Source organism: Amblyraja radiata, chromosome 19, assembly GCF_010909765.2.
Source record: "Amblyraja radiata isolate CabotCenter1 chromosome 19, sAmbRad1.1.pri, whole genome shotgun sequence".
In the NCBI taxonomy this organism is placed as follows: Eukaryota; Metazoa; Chordata; class Chondrichthyes; order Rajiformes; family Rajidae; genus Amblyraja; species Amblyraja radiata.
The window spans coordinates 20,538,971-20,556,538 of NC_045974.1; the positions used below are offsets into that span (position 1 = coordinate 20,538,971).

At 48.9% G+C, this 17,568-nt stretch overlaps 1 protein-coding gene across 2 annotated transcripts in view; it reads left to right on the forward strand.

Annotated features, from left to right (window-relative positions):
• Nucleotides 1-17,243, forward strand: part of stk38l (serine/threonine kinase 38 like) — a 30,465-nt gene extending 13,222 nt beyond the window's left edge. For both annotated transcript variants that reach the window (XM_033037909.1, XM_033037908.1), the window contains exons 2-14: nt 490-629; nt 1,579-1,630; nt 3,556-3,678; nt 5,454-5,537; nt 7,404-7,527; nt 8,718-8,872; nt 9,093-9,195; nt 10,138-10,199; nt 11,292-11,409; nt 12,930-13,053; nt 14,375-14,470; nt 15,310-15,401; nt 15,542-17,243. In XM_033037909.1, the coding sequence (XP_032893800.1) occupies nt 496-629; nt 1,579-1,630; nt 3,556-3,678; nt 5,454-5,537; nt 7,404-7,527; nt 8,718-8,872; nt 9,093-9,195; nt 10,138-10,199; nt 11,292-11,409; nt 12,930-13,053; nt 14,375-14,470; nt 15,310-15,401; nt 15,542-15,669 (1,395 nt within the window). In that variant the 5' untranslated portion in view covers nt 490-495 and the 3' untranslated portion in view covers nt 15,670-17,243. The remainder of the gene's footprint in view (nt 1-489; nt 630-1,578; nt 1,631-3,555; nt 3,679-5,453; nt 5,538-7,403; nt 7,528-8,717; nt 8,873-9,092; nt 9,196-10,137; nt 10,200-11,291; nt 11,410-12,929; nt 13,054-14,374; nt 14,471-15,309; nt 15,402-15,541) is intronic.
• The last annotated feature ends 325 nt before the right edge of the window (nt 17,244-17,568 follow it).

Genomic DNA, 17,568 nt, shown 5'->3' on the forward strand with positions numbered 1-17,568 from the left:
GGAAGGGGATAGGGGTGAAGTGAAAGGGGGGGATAAATGAAACTGTGGGAGCTGGAGATGGAAGGTGGGGGTGCAGAGGTTTGGCCCAACTTGCCCATTCCAACCAAGATGCCCCATCTATACTAGTTCCATCTGATCTCTTTTGTACACATCTCTAAACCTTTCCTATTCACGTGCCTGTCCAAGTGTCTTTTAAATATGTTATAGTACCTGCCTCAACTACCGCCCTTAGGCAGCTCATTCCATATACAGTACTATTTTCCCATGCTGACCAAGATGCCCCATATACCCTAGTTCTACCTGCCCATGTTTGCTCCTATCTCTCTAAACCTTTCCTATCCATGTACCTTGTCCAAATGTCTTCAAAGTATTGTTATGGTGCCTTCTGTACGAAAAGGAGCAGGGTGACTGGGGTGGAGGGAGATGGGGGAGAGAAATGTGTGTGCACAATGAACACTTACAAGGTGTTTGTCGTTCCTTCTCCGGCAGATTGCCATGGCGACGCTTGGAGGCAGTGCAGCATCCCTTCCGATGAGTAATCACACAAGGGAGAGGGTAACGGTTGCTAAATTAACACTGGAAAATTTCTACAGTAACCTGATCACACAGCACGAAGATAGAGAGATGAGGTAATGTCTGACTGCACAGCCAAGATGTTGGAAGCCCACGTCTGCCTCGCCCCTCTGCCTCCTGCGCTCCAAGGAATAAAGTCCTAGCTTGCCCAACCTCTCCCTAGAGCTCCAGACCTCAAGTCCTGGCAACATTCCCGTAAATTTCTCTCTGCGCTCTTTCTGGCTTCATGACATCATTCATGTAGTAGGATGTGCAAAGCTGAACACATACTTCACCAATGCTTTGTACAACTGTAACATAATGTCCTAACCTCTATAGACACAAGGTGCTGGAGTAAGTCGGCGGGTCAGGCAGCATCTCTGGAGCAAAAGGATGGATGACATTTCGGGTTGGGACCCTTCTTCAGTCTGAAGAAGGTTCCCGACCTGAAATGCTGCCTGACCCGCTGAGTTACTCCAGCACTGTGTGCCTATCTTCGCTATTATGCCAGCAATTCTTTGTTTCTACGTCCTAGCTTCTATACTCCGTCCTCTGACTGATGAAGGCCAATGTGCTGAAAGCCTTCTAGCCCACCCTGTCTAGCTGTAACACCACTTTCAAGGAACTATATACCTGATCTCCTGGAGCCCCCTGCTCTACAGCTCTCCCCCGCCACTACCAGTGGTCCTGCCCTGGGTTGACTTCCCAAAATGTAACACCTCGCACCTATCTGCATAAAACTCCATTAACCATTCCTCTGCCCCACTAGCCTAACTCCCCACGATGATCAACTTCACTATCTACAATATCACCCACATCTGTGTCATCTGCAAAACTTACTAATGATACCTTGCGCATTCTCATCCAAATCGTTGATATCGATAATAACAGCGATGGGGGCCAGTACCGGTTCCTGAGGCACACCACCAGTCACAGGTGTGTGCTGTACAGTTGCCCGCCATCTCCAACACTGTAGCTGATAAGTTTATCCGACGGTTAATGAGACTGCATTAATTCTTCTTCCAGGCAAGTCCAACTGGAAAAAGCTATGGCGCAGGAAGGACTGGCTGATGAGGACGTAAGTCTTTGTTTCCAATGAGTTGTTGATGTTGTAAGTTTATCGTGTGCTCAGTTGTTCTTCCCTTCCAAGGATGTTTACCCATCGTAAGACTGAGGATACATTTGAACTTGGTGCAGAAATGAGCAGAGACTGCTGGTGAGACCACACTTGGAGTACTCAGAACTGTGTAGTTCTGGTCAACCCAGCTGCAGGAAGGATATCATTAAGGTGGAAAGGGTGCAGCAGAGATTCACCAGGATGTCACCTGGGCTTGTCGGCTTGAGTTATAGGGAGAGGTTGAGTCGGCTGGGATTCTTTTCCTGGTGGAGGCTATGGAGTGACCTTATTGGGGTGTACAAGATCACGAGGGGCATGGATAAAATGAACGCTCACAGTCTTTTCCCCAAGATAGAGGATTCTAAAACAAGAGGGTATGGGCTTAAGTTGGCAGGAGAGAGATTTAAGGTGCTGCCCTGGTACGACTTTCCAAAATTCGCCACCTCGCGCTTATCTGCATATGCAGCGCAAGTTTTTCAGACAGAAGGTGGTGGGTGCTTGGAACACACCACCAAAGGTGGTGGAGGAGACAGATATGACAGTGAGTTTTAAGATTCTATTAGACAGACACGTGGATCTGTAGGGAATGGAGGGATGTAGATGACGAGGAAGCAGAGATCAGTTTAACGGCAGCATGTTTGGCACAGATATTGTGGGGCCCGCTCCTGTGTTGTACTGTTCTATGTTAAACTTCATTAGTTGTGGAGAGGGTTATGGAAGGTGCAGTGAGATGGAATGTGGTTATCGTGTTGGTTGTGGAGGCTTTTGGATTGTCAGTAAACAAACACTGATATATAATAATTAAAATATCACCTTCCAAGGGAGGTTGTTTTCTTGTGCGATGGGCTGGGCTGCGTCCAAAACTCTCTGCAATTTCTTACGGTCTTGGATGGAGCTGTTCCTAAACCAAGCAGTGATGCGTCGTGATAAAATACTTTGTGCTGCACATCTGTACGAGTTTGTGGGACAAGTTGTTGGGGACATACCAAAATTCCTACGCCTTCGAGGGAGGTAGAGGTGTTGGTGTGTTTTCTTGGCCATTAATTCGATCCGGCTGGTCCGGTATAAATTGCTGGTGATATTTATCCCTAAGAACTTGAAGCTTTCGGCGCCGTCAATGTATGCCGGGATATATGTACTGCTTCACTGCCTGAAGTCGTTCACTATCTCCTTTAGCTTGCTGACGTTGATAGAAAGGTTTAGGAAGGATCTCCTGGTTGCCAAACACTTGAACTCCCTCTCCCATTCCAATACTATCCTTTCTGCCTTGGGCCTCCTCCACTGTCAGAGTGAGGCCAAATGCAAGTTGGAGGAACAGCACATCATATTTCGCTTAGGCAGCTTACAGTCCAGTGGTATGAATATAGATTTCTCTATCTTTCTCTCTCTCTCTCTCTCTCTCTCCATTCCTCCCCCACCCTAGTTGCCCGATTAGTTCCACTGTCCTCATAATTAATTTTACTTTGTTTGCCTCGTTGTCACCTTCCCCTCACCAACAATCAACCATTCTACATTTTCTTGATCATTCTATACTTTGATCTGTCGTTTTCACACCTTATATTCTCTTTGTACCCTTCCATCTCTTTCTACCCTTTTCCTCTCCCCGACTCTCAGTCTGAAGAAAGGTCTCGACCTGAAACGTCACACATTCCTTCTTTACAGAGATGCTGCCTGTCCAGCTGATTTACTCCAGCATTTTGTGTCTGTTTCAGAGAAAGGTTGTTATCTTGACACCAATCAGGTCACGAGGTTTTCAATCTCCTTCCTGTACTCTGTCTTCTTCATTATTTCATATCCGGCCCTCTATTGTGGTGTTGTCTGTGAATTTGTAAATTGGATTGGGTTGGTATTTGGCTGCGCTGTTAAATGTTGTGTTTTGGCAACAGAAACAAACGCGGAGGAGCCAGCACGCCCAGAAGGAGACTGAGTTCCTACGCCTCAAGAGGACCAGGTTGGGTCTGGATGACTTTGAGTCGCTGAAAGTGATTGGAAGAGGTGCCTTTGGAGAGGTGAGTGTGTTGTGTTGGTACGGTGCTTGGAGATGCCGGGACATCTCATGGAGATATCACCACTGGCCATCAGCCTGAAGAAGGGTCCCGCCCCGAGTTTCGAAAGATGACGGGGGACCTAGTTGAAACTTACCGAATAGTGTAAAGTCCTGGATAGAGTGGATGTGCACCCATTCACTCACTGACTTGATAACCTTGTTCACAGCTGAAAATTGTGGACGCAGCCCAGACCATCACAGAAACCAACCTCCCTTCCATTGACTCCACCTACACTTCACGCTGCCCCGGCAAGGCCCCTAGCATAATCAACGACCAGTCTCACTCTGGTCACTCCTTCTTCTCACCGCTCCCATCAGGCAAGAGGTACAGAAATGTGAAAACGCACAACTCCAGATTCGCAGACAGTTTCTTCCCAGCTGTTATCAGGCAACTAAACCGTCCTCTCAGCAACAACAGAGCAGTCCTGACCTCACATCTACCTCATTGGAGGCCCTCAGACTATCTTTAATTATTCTTTATCTTGCACTAAACGTTAGTGGGACTCTCCTTCAGATGGGTTTTGCTGCCTAGCCAGTCACATTATTACCATACATGAGTACGTACATTGGAGATGTTGAAGCTAGCATTAATTGGACTTTACTGGACTTTACCTTGCACCAAACGTTATTCCCTTTATCCTGCATCAGTACACTGTGGATGGCTCGATTGTAATCATGTAGTCTTTCCGCTTACTGGCTAGCATGTGTCAAAAGCTTTTCACTGTACCTCGGTACACGTGACAATAGACTAAACCCCAGGGTCACTCTGGTTTTATCCTGTCAGAAACATCTGCATCCTCACCCCTGCTTCTCCTTCCCAGGTCTTTGATCTGGAACATTGTTTCTCTTCCCACAGATGCTGCCACCATGCCTGGCTATTTCCAGCATTTTCTTCTTTTATTTAAACGCTTGTAGGTGTTTTGTCAGTGGTGGTTGTTGTTGTTCACAGATCCTTGCTGTTGTCACAGAGTCATAGAAATATCTGTGCAGTACGGAAATGGGCCCCTCGCCCCACCTTAACTTTGCCGACCACAAGAGTTGTCTGCATGGAGGTTGTACGTTCCTCCATTGTCTGTGGGTTTCCTCCTGGTGCTCTGGCATCCTCCCACACTCCAAAAACGTGCAGGTTTGTAGGTTAATTGGGTTCTGTAGTTGTAAATTGTCCCTAGTGTGTAGGATAGTGCTAGTGTACGCGGTGATCGCTGGTCGGTGTAGACGGTGGGCCAATGGAGGGGGGGGGGGGGGGGTTTCCATGCAGACGGTGGGCCAATGGGATGGGGGGGGGTTCCATGCTGTATCTCTAAAACCTGAAGACCAAGTTGGCATATCGGGTGGTCCCATTTGCCTGCATTTGGCCCATTTCCCCCCAAACCCTTCCTATCCATATATCTGCCCAAATGTATTTTTAAAAGTCCACTTCTATAACTTCCTCTGGCAGCTCATTCTAGATACGGACTACCCTCTGAGTGAAAAAGTTGGCACCGAGGTCCCTCTTAAATTCCTTCCCCTTTTCCAACAGTCTGTGCCCTCTAGTTTTAGAATTCTCTACCCTGTGAGCGTTCACTTTATCCATGCCCCTCATGATCTTGTGCACCTCAATAAGGTCACCCCTCAGCCTCCTACGCTTGTAGTGTCTATATACCCAACTCCAATGCCACAGTGGAGCACCTGCAGGAGTTGATGGGTGAGGTAGCTGCCTGTAAAGAGCTGATGGGTTTGGCGGCACTTGTATTCCAGGTACGTCTTGTGCAGAAGAAGGACACGGGGCACATCTACGCCATGAAGATCCTTCGTAAGGCAGACATGTTGGAAAAGGAGCAGGTGAGTGAACAGCTAAATGTTTGCTCGGTTTATTGGAGTATTGTGTGCAGTTTTGGTCCCCTAATTTGAGGGAAGGACATTCTTGCTATTGAGGGAGTGCAGCGTAGGTTTATAAGATTAATTCCCGGGATGGCGGGACTGTCATATGCTGAGAGAATGGAGCGGCTGGGCTTGTACACTCTTAGAAGGACGAGAGGGGATCTTATTGAAACATATAAGATTGTTAAGGGTTTGGACACGCTAGAGGCAGGAAACATGTTCCCGATGTTGGGGGAGTCCAGAACCAGGGGCCACAGTATAAGAATAAGGGGTAAGCATTTAGAACAGAGATGAGAAAACACCTTTTTTCACAGAGAGTTGTGAGTCTGTGGAATTCTCTGCCTCAGAGGGCGATGGAGGCAGGTTCTCTGGATACTTTCAAGAGAGAGCTAGATAGGGCTCTTAAAGATAGCAGAGTCAGGGGATATGGGGAGAAGCAGGAACGGGGTACTGATTGGGGATGATCAGCCATGATCACATTGAATGGCGGTGCTGGCTCGAAGGGCCGAATGGCCTACTTCTGCACCTATTGTCTATTGTCTATTACCGCCCAGAGTACCGACATATCGTGACAAAACCCGAACGTCACCCATTCTTTCTCTCCACGGATGCTGCCAGTCCTGCTGAGTTACTCCAGCTTTTTGTGTCTATCTTCAGTGTAAACCAGCATCTGCAGTTCCTGCTTACACACACACACACCGTGACAAACTTTGTTTTGCTGTTTAAAAGGACACAAAGTGCTGGAGTAACTCAGCGAGCCCGGCAGCATCTCTGGAGAACATGAATAGGTGATGTTTTGGGTCGTGATCCTTCGTCAGATGGATTTTGCTGCTATCCAATCACATGAGAACATACTTATTACATGAGTATGTAAAAATTGGAGACCTTCAAATTAGCATGAATCAGACTTTACTGGACTCTATCTTGCACTAAACATTATACACTTTATTCTGTACCTGGGCACTGTGGACGGCTTGATTGTATTCATGTACAAGGCCTGTACTCTCTGGAGTTTAGGCGGATGAGCTTATTAAAACATACTGATTAGTGAAAGGCCTGGAAACAGCTTCATCCCTTTGCTTTACTTTTTGCTCTTCGATTGTTTTGCTGAACACCTCCACTCCGCTTAGACCGAGGTGATTTCCAGGATGCAAAAGCCCTTTAACTCCCCCTCCCATTCCCCTACTGACCTTTCCGTCCTGGGCCTCCTCCTCCTCTGGTTGAGTGAGGCCCAACGCAAATTGGATCAACAGCACCTCATATTTTGCTTGGTAGACAAAAATGCTGGAGAAACTCAGCGGGTGCAGCAGCATCTATGGAGCGAGGGAAATAGGCACCGATTCGGGCCAAAAGAACATTGATTTCTCTAACCAAGTAACCCTTGCCTTCCCTCTCTCTCTCTCTCTCTCTCTCTCTCTCTCTGTCACTCCATCATCTTGGTTCTCCGACTAGTTTCACTATGCTTCTGATTAATTGTACTGATTGTGTGCCTCCTTGTAACCATCCCCTCAGTTCAGGAACCAATCTACATTTCCCTATCACCATCTGCCTTGATCTATCCTTTTCACACCTTACCCTTCCATATCTCTAGACTCCCTCTCTCCTGACAGTCTGAAGAAAGGTATCGACCTGAAACGTCACCCATTCCTTCTCTTCAGAGATGCTGCCGGACCTGCTGAGGAGCATGCTCCAGCATCCAAACCCTGTCAGACCAAATCCTGGCAAAGTGCTATTTCTTGAATCTTTGTAACAGGATGGGCCGTGAGATGTCACTCGCTGACAGCATTCCTGTCCCGTGGCTAATTCTTGCTGCGTTACTGATCGCAGGTGGCTCACATCCGGGCGGAGAGAGATATCCTGGTGGAGGCAGACGGTGCCTGGGTGGTCAAGATGTTCTACAGCTTTCAGGACAAGAGGAACCTGTACCTGATCATGGAGTTCCTGCCAGGAGGTCAGTGAACTTGCTCGGAGCCCAGAGCCCGACCTCTGCCCCGCTCCCTGCCTGCTCGCCCGTGGGACCCAGAAGGCCGAGTGGGTGTTACCTGGGGCTGGGCTGGTTGGGGGGGAAGGAGACCAGAGGGGTGGGAGAGGAGTGTTCATGTCATAGGAGCAGAATTAGGCCATTCAACCCATCGATTCTACTCCGCCATTCAATCATGGCTGATCTATCTTTCCCTCTCAACCCCATTCTCCTGCCTTATCCCCAAACCCCTGACACCCGTACTCATCAAGACTCTGTCAATCTCCACTTTAAAAATATCTAATGACCTGGCCTCTACTGCTGCCCACAGATTCACCAGCCTCTGTCCAGAGGGAGGGGCAGCACCGAGGGGGGGGGTTCCCATGTAGCTGAGAGAGGGCTATGAAATGGGAGCGGCCTCACAGATGCCAGGGGAGGGGGTCATACTGAGGGAGGGCTTGGGCAGAGGGAGGGAGCTGTGGGGTGGGTGGTGCGTTGCCGAGGAAAGTTTGGATTGGGTACGGGCGACATAGAAGACTTTACTTCCATGTGTCCAGTTTCTAGTCACCCCGCTGCAGGAAGGATGTCAATCTTATTGAAACATTGGCCAGTCATTAAGTTAGAAAGGATGCAGAAAATATTCACCAGGATGTTATCCGGGCTTGAGGTATAAGGAGAGGTTGGATAGGCTGGGACTTTTGTCCTGAGAAGTCGGAGGATGAGGGGTGACCTTATTGAGGTGTGCAAGATCATGAAGGGCACGGATAAAGTGAACGCTCACAATCTCTTTCCCCGGGGTAGAGGATGCTAAAACTAGAGGGCACAGGCTTAAGGTGAGAGGGGAGAGATTTAAATGAATGCTCACTGTTTCACTCGGAGGGTAGTCCGTATCTGGAAGTTGCTGCCAGAGGAAGCTGTAGAAGCGGGTACGATTGTGACTTTTAAAAGATAGTTTAGGTTAGTTTAGAGATATAGTGTGGAAACGGGGCCCAAGTCCAACCGACCAAAGTGAGAGGGTAGAGATTTAAGAGGGACCTCAGGGGCAACATGTTCACTCGGAGCGGAGTCGTGCTCTCACCCATCCTCTCCAGGGGCCGTTGGTGTTGGGCCAGTAACTGTTGGACCGTGCCCTGGTCCCACGGCGATCGTGTCCCATTGACAGCGCCCGTTTCTGCCTCCAGGGGACATGATGACGTTACTGATGAAGAAGGACACGCTGGCGAATGAGGAGGCACGGTTTTACATCGCAGAGACAGTGCTGGCCATCGACTGCATCCACCAGATGGGCTTCATCCACAGGGACATCAAACCCGACAACCTCCTCCTAGACAGCAAGGTGAGTCCCCACCCAGCTCCGAGTACGGGTACAGCGGTAGACATCCGCCCTGTCCCCCCCTTCCCCCCCCCCCCCCTCTCTCTCCCCCCCCCCTTCTCCCCCCCCCTCTCTCCCCCCCAACCAGGGCTGGACTGGATTCAGGAGGGACTGGGCTGGAGGGGATGGATGGGTTGATTCTCAGCTGCTGTTTAAAACAGATCTCCATCTTGCTCGTTTGCAGGGACATGTGAAGCTCTCGGACTTTGGTCTGTGTACGGGACTGAAGAAAGCCCACAGGACCGAGTTCTATCGCAACCTCACCCGCAGCCCCCCCAGTAACTTCAGTAAGTTCATTCTCAGAGACTTCCGCAGGCACCCCACAGTCCGACAGCATACCCCACACACGGCCCAGTTACGACTAGTGCACACCTCCATAGCATAGACCAGTACAGCACAGCAACAGGCCCTGCAGCCCACAATGTCTGTGCAGAACATGATGCCAAGACCAACACATCTGCCTGCGTAGGAAAGAACTACAGCTGCTGGTTTAAATCGAAGGTAGAAAATGCTGGATATCTCAGCGGGACAGGCAACATGTCTGGAGAGAAGGAATGGGTGACGTTTCGGGTCGAGACCTTTCTTCATAAGAAGGTATGCAGAAAGATCTCGACCCGAAATGTCACCCATTCCTTCTCTCCAGAGATGCTGCCTGTCCCGCTGAGTTATCCAGCATTTTGTGTCTGTCTTATCTGCCTGCAAGTGATTCCTATCCCTCCATTCCCTGCATATCCATGTGCCTATCCAAAAGTCTCTTAAATGCCACTGTTGTGTCTGCCAGCACCATTCACCATTGGCAGCGCGTTCACGGCACCCACCACTCATGGTGCCCTGCACATATTGTGAAAAAGGTTCTGACTCTCCACCCTATCTGTTTTATATACTTCTATCAAGTCTTCCCTGAGCCTGTGACGCTCCAGAGAAAACCATCCAAGTCTATCCAACCTCTCCCTGTAGCTAATACTCTCTAATCCAGACATCATTCTGGTAAACTTCCTGCGCACCCTCTCCAAAGCCCCCGCATTCTTCCTGTAACAGGGCCGACCAGAACTGCATGCAATGCTCCAAATGCGGCCTGACCAAAATTCCTGTAGCGTTGCATCATGACTTCCTGGCTCTTCCACTCAGTGTCCCGGCCGATGAAGGCGAGCGTGCCGCACACCTCGTTGAGCATTCTACCTGCTTGCGTTGCCGCTGTCGTCACTTTCTAAACACTCCCTCCTCTTCAGCTTTTCAGGACATGAACTCAAAACGAAAAGCAGAAACTTGGAAGAAGAACCGGCGGCAACTGGTGAGATCTCGTCCTGACTTGCAGCGTCTGCCAGGGACGGAGAGGGGGCTGGGTGTGTTTACCAGAGTCGGGAATGTTTAATCATCACCTGTACCAGCAACTGAATAGCAACATTCTAACTCGCTGCAGCCTAATGGCCCCTTATGGATGTATTGCCTCTGTGTGACCTGGGTTGCTTTTCAGGGGAAGTGGGGGGTGTTTTACACTTCAATGGTCAATGGTTCATTTATTGTCGCGTGCAGTAAAATTCCTTTCTCCCCCCACTGTGTTACTCCAGCTTTTGTGTCTATCTTCAGTAAAATGATTGCCATACATAAATGCAATCCCAGATTAAGTACACAATGCATAGAAACATCCCACTTGGACCATATGCAAGAGACCATGGCACCATTTCTACAGTCCCAGCTACTGCTGGCCATAAAGGCCCGTTGCAGCCATCGCCTCCGCCTGGATCGTCCCACAAAACATCGTCCCACTCCTCGCCCGGTAACCTTCAGCCTTCGTGCCCCAGCCCCTCGCAGCGGGCCTTGAGGGTGCGGAAGGTAAGACCCCCCCCCCCCCCCCCCCCCCCGGTTCTTCTCACCGGCCCTTTGTCCAGCGTCCGCCACCACCGCCGACTACCTCCACCCTCCTCTCTGGTTCCCGGTCCTCGGGGCGGGCAGGAGATGAGTCTCTGATGAGGCTCCCACTCCAGGCGGGTTCCTGGTTCCGCGGTGGGCGAGCTAAGCCGGCTGTCGGAGTGTGCAGCGGCCCGCGGGTAAACTTCGTTACCTGGGTAAAGCTTCTGGCAAATGTTCTAAACTCGAGCGACATTGTAACCTCCCCACCCCCTCCTGGACTTGCATCTACTCTCTCTCCTCCACCTTAGCTACCTATCTCTCTCCCCCCCCCCCGCATATATCCACCTATCATTCACCAGGCTTTGTCCTGCCCCTCCTCTCTCCCAGTTTTCTTCCCCCCCCCCCATCAGTCTGAAGATGGGTCCTGGCCCGAAACGTCACCTATCCATGTTCTCCCGAGCTGCTGTTTAACCCGCTGAGTTACTTGAGCATTTATTGTCCTTTCTTTACTGTCTTTCCTTCCATATTTCAGGCATATTCCACAGTTGGGACCCCTGATTACATTGCTCCAGAGGTGTTCATGCAGAACGGATATAACAAGCTCTGCGATTGGTGGTCCTTGGGGGTCATCATGTACGAAATGCTGATAGGTACGTCCACAGCTAATCCGCTCAGGGTTTGCTATTAGCCAATGGAAATGTCTGACCACCAGCCAATCACCTTCTCCAGACCCACAGCAGGAAGAACCTCTGGTGAATGCACCGGCCATTACAGGAAGATGTGGAGGCTTTGGAGAGGGTGCAGAGGAGGTTTACCAAAATGGTGCCTGGATCAGAGGGAATTGGCTACAGGGAGAGGGTGGCACATTTGGATTGTTTTCTCTGGAACACTGGAAGTTGTGGGGAGACATGACAGGCATAAAAAACCTATTTTTTTATTTTATTTTATTTTTTGTTGTTGTTTATTTTATTAGAAGTTAATACAGTACAAAACAATACAGTGGGACCTAATTTTAGGTGCCAACTATGTCATAACGTAATACATTCTATGTACAACCTCTAGGTTTATGTTTTTGAAAAGGAAGTAAGAAAAACAAAAACAAAAAAAATAGAGAGAAGAAAAAGAGGAAAAATAGATAGTAGAAAATAGAAAAACATGAAGTGTGTGCATAAGAAAAGAAAAAGCAGAAATAGGAGAAAAAGACCCTAAAAAAGAAATTTTCAAATCTTTGTTCGGATGTAAATCTATCCACGACCTGACCTGAAATCAGTAATCTTTACGGTACTGCTGCATCACATGATTCCAAAAAGTCGATGAAAGGGGACCAACTCCTTAAGAATTGGTCATATTTATCTATTAGTCGGAGTCTCATTTCTTCAAGGTGTGCTATGTCCATCATATGCCTAATCCACATTTTAATAGTTGGTATAGCTGTATTTTTCCAAAATTTAACTATGAGAGGCATCTATAGTGTCGACAGTCAGAACCTTATTCTCTGGATAGCTTTAAAGTGAAAGTAGCAAAGTTTATAGGAGATGTCTGGGTCAACTTTGTTTTACTACACAGGTTGGTGAATGCCTAGAATACGCTGCCAGGGGTGGTGGTGGGCAGATACGAGAGTGCCATATAAGAGGCTTTTAGTTAGGCACGTTGATATGGGGGGGGGGGGGGATATGCATCATGTGTAGGCAAATAAGAGTTGCTCTTGGTATATAAAATTAGGAGATGCGCAGGTTAGCTAGACAGCCAGAACCATTTCCCCAGGTTAGACATGTCAGGTATTAGAGGGCATAGCTTCAAGGTGAGAGGGGCAAAGTTTTCACACAGAGGATGGTGGGTGTCTCGTGGAGGGAGATATGATAGTAGTGTTTAAGAGGATTTTGAATCGAGGATGGATCGAGTTTCCACAATTCTCATAGTTATAGAGTGTGGAAACAGATCCTATGGCCCAACTTGCCCACACCAACCAACATGCCCCATCATCACTGGTCCCACCTGCCTGCGTTTGGCCGTATCCCTGTAAACCCGTCCTATCCATGTACCTATTCTCCATGTACCTATTCTCCATTGTTGATCATGTTTCAGATACAATCCAAAGCGCTGAGTTAGCGGTTTACTTGTGTAGGCTCCGTGAGGGGGCGTTGACCGTGTACTATGCCCACTTTTACAGGCTACCCTCCCTTCTGTTCGGAGAGTCCTCAGGAAACCTACCGCAAAGTGATGAACTGGAAGGAGACCCTGACCTTCCCGCCAGAAGTTCCCGTCTCCGAGAAAGCGAGGGGTCTGATTCTCAGGTAGTTCCTCTGCACCATTCCGTGAACGCACATGCAGGCTTGCACAGTCTCGAGTGTTTATTGTCATACGCAGCAGTACGGTGAGGTACAATTTAGTTTAGAAATAAGGGCCTGTCCCACTTGGCCGCCATTGGTGCGACATTTACGCGACCTGGTAGCGTGTGAGTAGAGTGTGGGTAGCGCGGAACGGGCGCATGGAGTGGCGTGGAGGAGTGTGGCGGTGCACGCGGTATCGCGCAGCGCTCCAGGATTTCGTTGCGCACTAAATCTTTGCGCGCCACCGGCCTATCGCATAAATAACGGCCATGTGGGACACTCTGGCACGGCGCAACGTCTCACCTCCAACAGCAGCAGAAGCAGGCAAGCGATCGCCGAACTCGGCCTTGGGCTCACGGCCGTTGCGGATCCGGATCCGCCCCCCCCCACTCCTACTCCCAGAGCGGGGCCAAGACGATTGGAGATAGACACAAAATGCAGGAGTAACTCAGCGGGACCGGCAGAGGCTCTGGAGAGAAGCAATGGGTGACGTTTTGGGTCGATACACTTCTTCAGACTAAAGTCTACATTAGCTTTCAAACCTGTACGTCTTTGGAGTGTGGGAGGAAACGGGAGCTCCCGTAGAAAATCCCTGCAGGTCACGGGATAACGTACAAACTCCAGATAGACAGCACCTGCAGTCAGGATTGAACCTAGGACACTGACGCTGCAAGGCTGCACCGCTATACCAATCGTACAGACGCAAAGGAAATATTGCTTGCAGCAGCATCACAGTCACATTGGGTAATTTTAAAATGGAGATTCTAGTAAGGATGTTAAAGGTTACTGGCAGGAGGCAGGAGAATGGGGTTGAGAGGGAAATATACATCAGCCATGATTGAAGGCGGAGTAGACTCGATGGGCCGAATGTCCTAATCCTACTCCTATGAATTCTGACCTTACGAGACTCAGCCAAACACAACAGAAAGTAGCCAGTCAGAACATTTTCCCTACGGTGGAAAAGTCCAACAACAGAGGGCATAGCTATAAGGTGAGAGAGGCAAAGTTTAAAGGAGATGGGCGGGGCAGGTTATTCACACAGAGTAGTGGGTACCTGGAATGGGCTGCTAGGGGTGGTGGTGGAGATACTGTAGATATGATAGAGGCATTGAAGAGGCTTTTCGAAAGGCACATGGATAGTCAGGGAATGGAAGAAAATGGATCACGTGCAGGAACAGGAGATTAGTTTATCTTATAGCATCACGTTAATTGCGGACATTGTGGGCCGAAGGGCCTGTTCCTGTGCTGTACTGTTCTATGTTCTTGTCTTATTGCCTGTTGCCAGATTTTGTTGCGGGGCTGGTGAGAGGATTGGTGCCGGTGGCGTGGAGGAGATTAAAAACCACGCGTTCTTCGAAGGAATAGACTGGGAGCACACCAGGTAACGAGACGATCGGGAAAGCAGTGAGAGGGAGAGGTGTGGTTGATGGTGGGTTTCGGGGGCGGGACGTGGAATTGGGACTTGAGCGGATGTACCATTCTCCCAGGAGAGGGGAGGATATGTTCAAGGAATGATTCCCGGACTAAATAGCAAAGAGATTACACCAGCTACTGGTTTATTATTGGTATGGGATTACTGATTTATCATTTTCACGTGTACGGAGATACAGTGATAAATGTTTGTCTGATCACACAAGTCAAATTACACGATACATCGAGTCATAAAGCGTGAAACAGGCCCTTCAGCCCAACTTGCCCACACCATCTACACTAGGCCCACCTGCCTGCATTTGGCCCATATCCCTTTAAACCTGTGCCATCCATGTACCTGTCTAAATGTTTGTTAAACGTTGCGATAATAACTGCCTCAACTACCTCGTCCAGCAGCTCATTCCATCCATCCTCCACCCCTTGTGTGAAAAAGCTACCCTTTAGGTTCCTATTAAATCTTTCCCCCCTCACCTTAAACCTATGTCCTCTGGTTCTCAATTCCACTACTCTAAGCAAGAGACTCTGTGCGACTACCCGATCTATTTCTCTCATATGATTTTGCACATCTCTATAAGATCACCCTTCATGCTCCTGCACTCCAACGAATAGAGTCCTTCCCTGCTCAACCTCCCCTTATAGCACAGGCCCTCGAGTCCTGGCAACATCCTCGTAAATCTTCTATGTACTATTTCCACATGAGTGCAATCAAACCGTACACAAGTACAACGGGTAGTGCAAAGAGGGTCTGTTTGTGTGGAACATTAATGTTTGTGTATTTCCATATGGCAGGGAGCGCCCAGCAGCGATTCCAATCGAAATAAGAAGTATCGACGACACTTCCAATTTTGATGAGTTTCCCGATTCTGACATCCTGCAGCCAGGTAGGAGAGACTTGGTCAGACTTGTAGTAAATTGGCAACTTGGGTATTTGATTTGGACAGCCTGGCATCAAAATTTAGTTTAGTTTAGAGAAGTGACCGCGAGCAAACCTGTGGCCCTGACGCTTTGCTTTTGATTCCAGTGCCGAATGAGGCGGAGTGCGATTACAAGTCGAAGGATTGGGTCTTCATCAACTATACATACAAGAGGTTCGAGGGTCTGACGGCTCGGGGAACCATCCCGTCTTACATGAAGTCGGAGAAGCTTTGAGGTGGATTTCCCAGGCACCTGCTGCAGTTCCTCCTGAGGAGTTGACCCTTCACATCCAGAATGTCCAAGTCAATGAAAATTCCCCTGGATTAGAAGCTCCTGCCCCTTCAGAATAATTTCACCTGGTCTGGCCCAGCCGATGCCACAATCTCCTCCTGCGTTCCCCACTGCTGTAACGGTGCTTGGGATAAGAGCAGCAGAAACCGGACATGCAAGGTTATTAAAAGCCCTACGTATGTCTGTCTGAGCTGGGGGCCCACTGGCGAAGCGATCTAGTTATGCCACGCACTAACTGAACGAGGCAGCATTGTTGACTGCAGAGAGACAACTCCGAAACGAGCGGTGGAAGGACAAGAGGTAGAGGCCGGGAACCCATTGAAGGACCGGAGGAGATTGGGCCTCAGGTAGGCTGAGTTCGGGTCACAATCTTCCCCTGGGACTCGAACCCCACTCCACAGACTCGAGGCCAATGCAGTACTATAACGAGGGAGTGCCGCACTGTCGGAGCCTGCAGGTGGAACATTAAACCAAATTTCTAATGTCTCGGTGGATGTACAAAGTCCTGTGGGATTACACGAAGACGAGTAACGCGGGCCACCTTAGGCCGCTCTCCATGGTGCACTGGGGATGAGCAAAGTCACTGATAAACACTGATCGTTAACAACTTCAGCAATCGATGGGACATGTTGGTCGGTGTGGGCAAGTTGGGCCGAAGGGCCTGTTTCCACACCATATGACTCTGACTAACCTGCTGCTTGCAGTGTGTTTATTGCCACGTGAATGTCTCCCTAAAACTTACAATGTTAGCTGTACTTTACTATAGTCAAGAGGGTTTAATTGTCATATGTACTCACAATGGAATTCGTACTTGCTGCAGCTTTACGGGCACATTAACCTAATAATACATAAATAAATCTACAATAATCAAAAATATAATCACCATAGTACTAGGTAACTATAATAGCGCCAAACCGAAGTCCATAGTGCAACCAAAGACACAATTTGTAGAAGATCACTGCTGAGGTTTTCAAGAACTTGATGGTTGCTGGTAAGAAGCTGTTCTCGAACCTGGAGGTCCCAGCTTTCAGGTTCCTGTACTTTCTCCCTCATGGTAGCAGCAAGATGAGAACGTGGCCAGGGTGGTGGGTCTTTCCAATGTGTGAGTTTGATCCTTTCCAAAGCCGTAAGTTGGTGCTATAGAAATAAGCCTTATGTATACACTGGGCCCATCCCTAACATTGACAAGCATGAGTTGTATTAGTATTCGAGCTATCTACTGCTGTGCATCAGATGGAGTTATGTTTTTTTGATTAATTGAAAGATACCGGTCCTTCGGTCCAACAAGCCCATGACGACCATTCATCACCTGTTCACACTAGTTCTGATGGAACCCGGGTCCCTGGCGTTGTGAGGCAGCAGCTCTGCCAGATGCGCGACTGAACCCCACTGTTTAGGATAACACAGTGGCACAGCGTGTAGAGCTGCCACACAACGCCAGATACCCAGGTTCAATCCTGTCCTCGGGTGCTGTCTGTACAAAGTTTGTTCGTTCTCCCTGTGACTGCTTGTGTTTTCTCTGGGTGCTCTGGTTTCCTCCCACACTCCAAAGACATACAGGTTTGTAAGTTAATTGGCTTCGGTAAAATTGTCTATCCTATGTAGGAGAGTGCTCGTGTACGGGGTTGACTGCCGGTGTGTGCACTCAGTGAGCTGAAGGGCCTGTTTCCGGCTGTATCTCTAAAGTCAGTATGTAGGGCATGGAAGGTGCTGCCATCACCTGAAGAAGGATCTCGACCCCAAACGTCACCTATTCCTCTCCAGAGATGCTGCTTGACCTGCTGAGTTACTCCAGCTATTTTGTGTCTCTCTTCGGTGCTGCCAACGATGTATTGTTGGCTA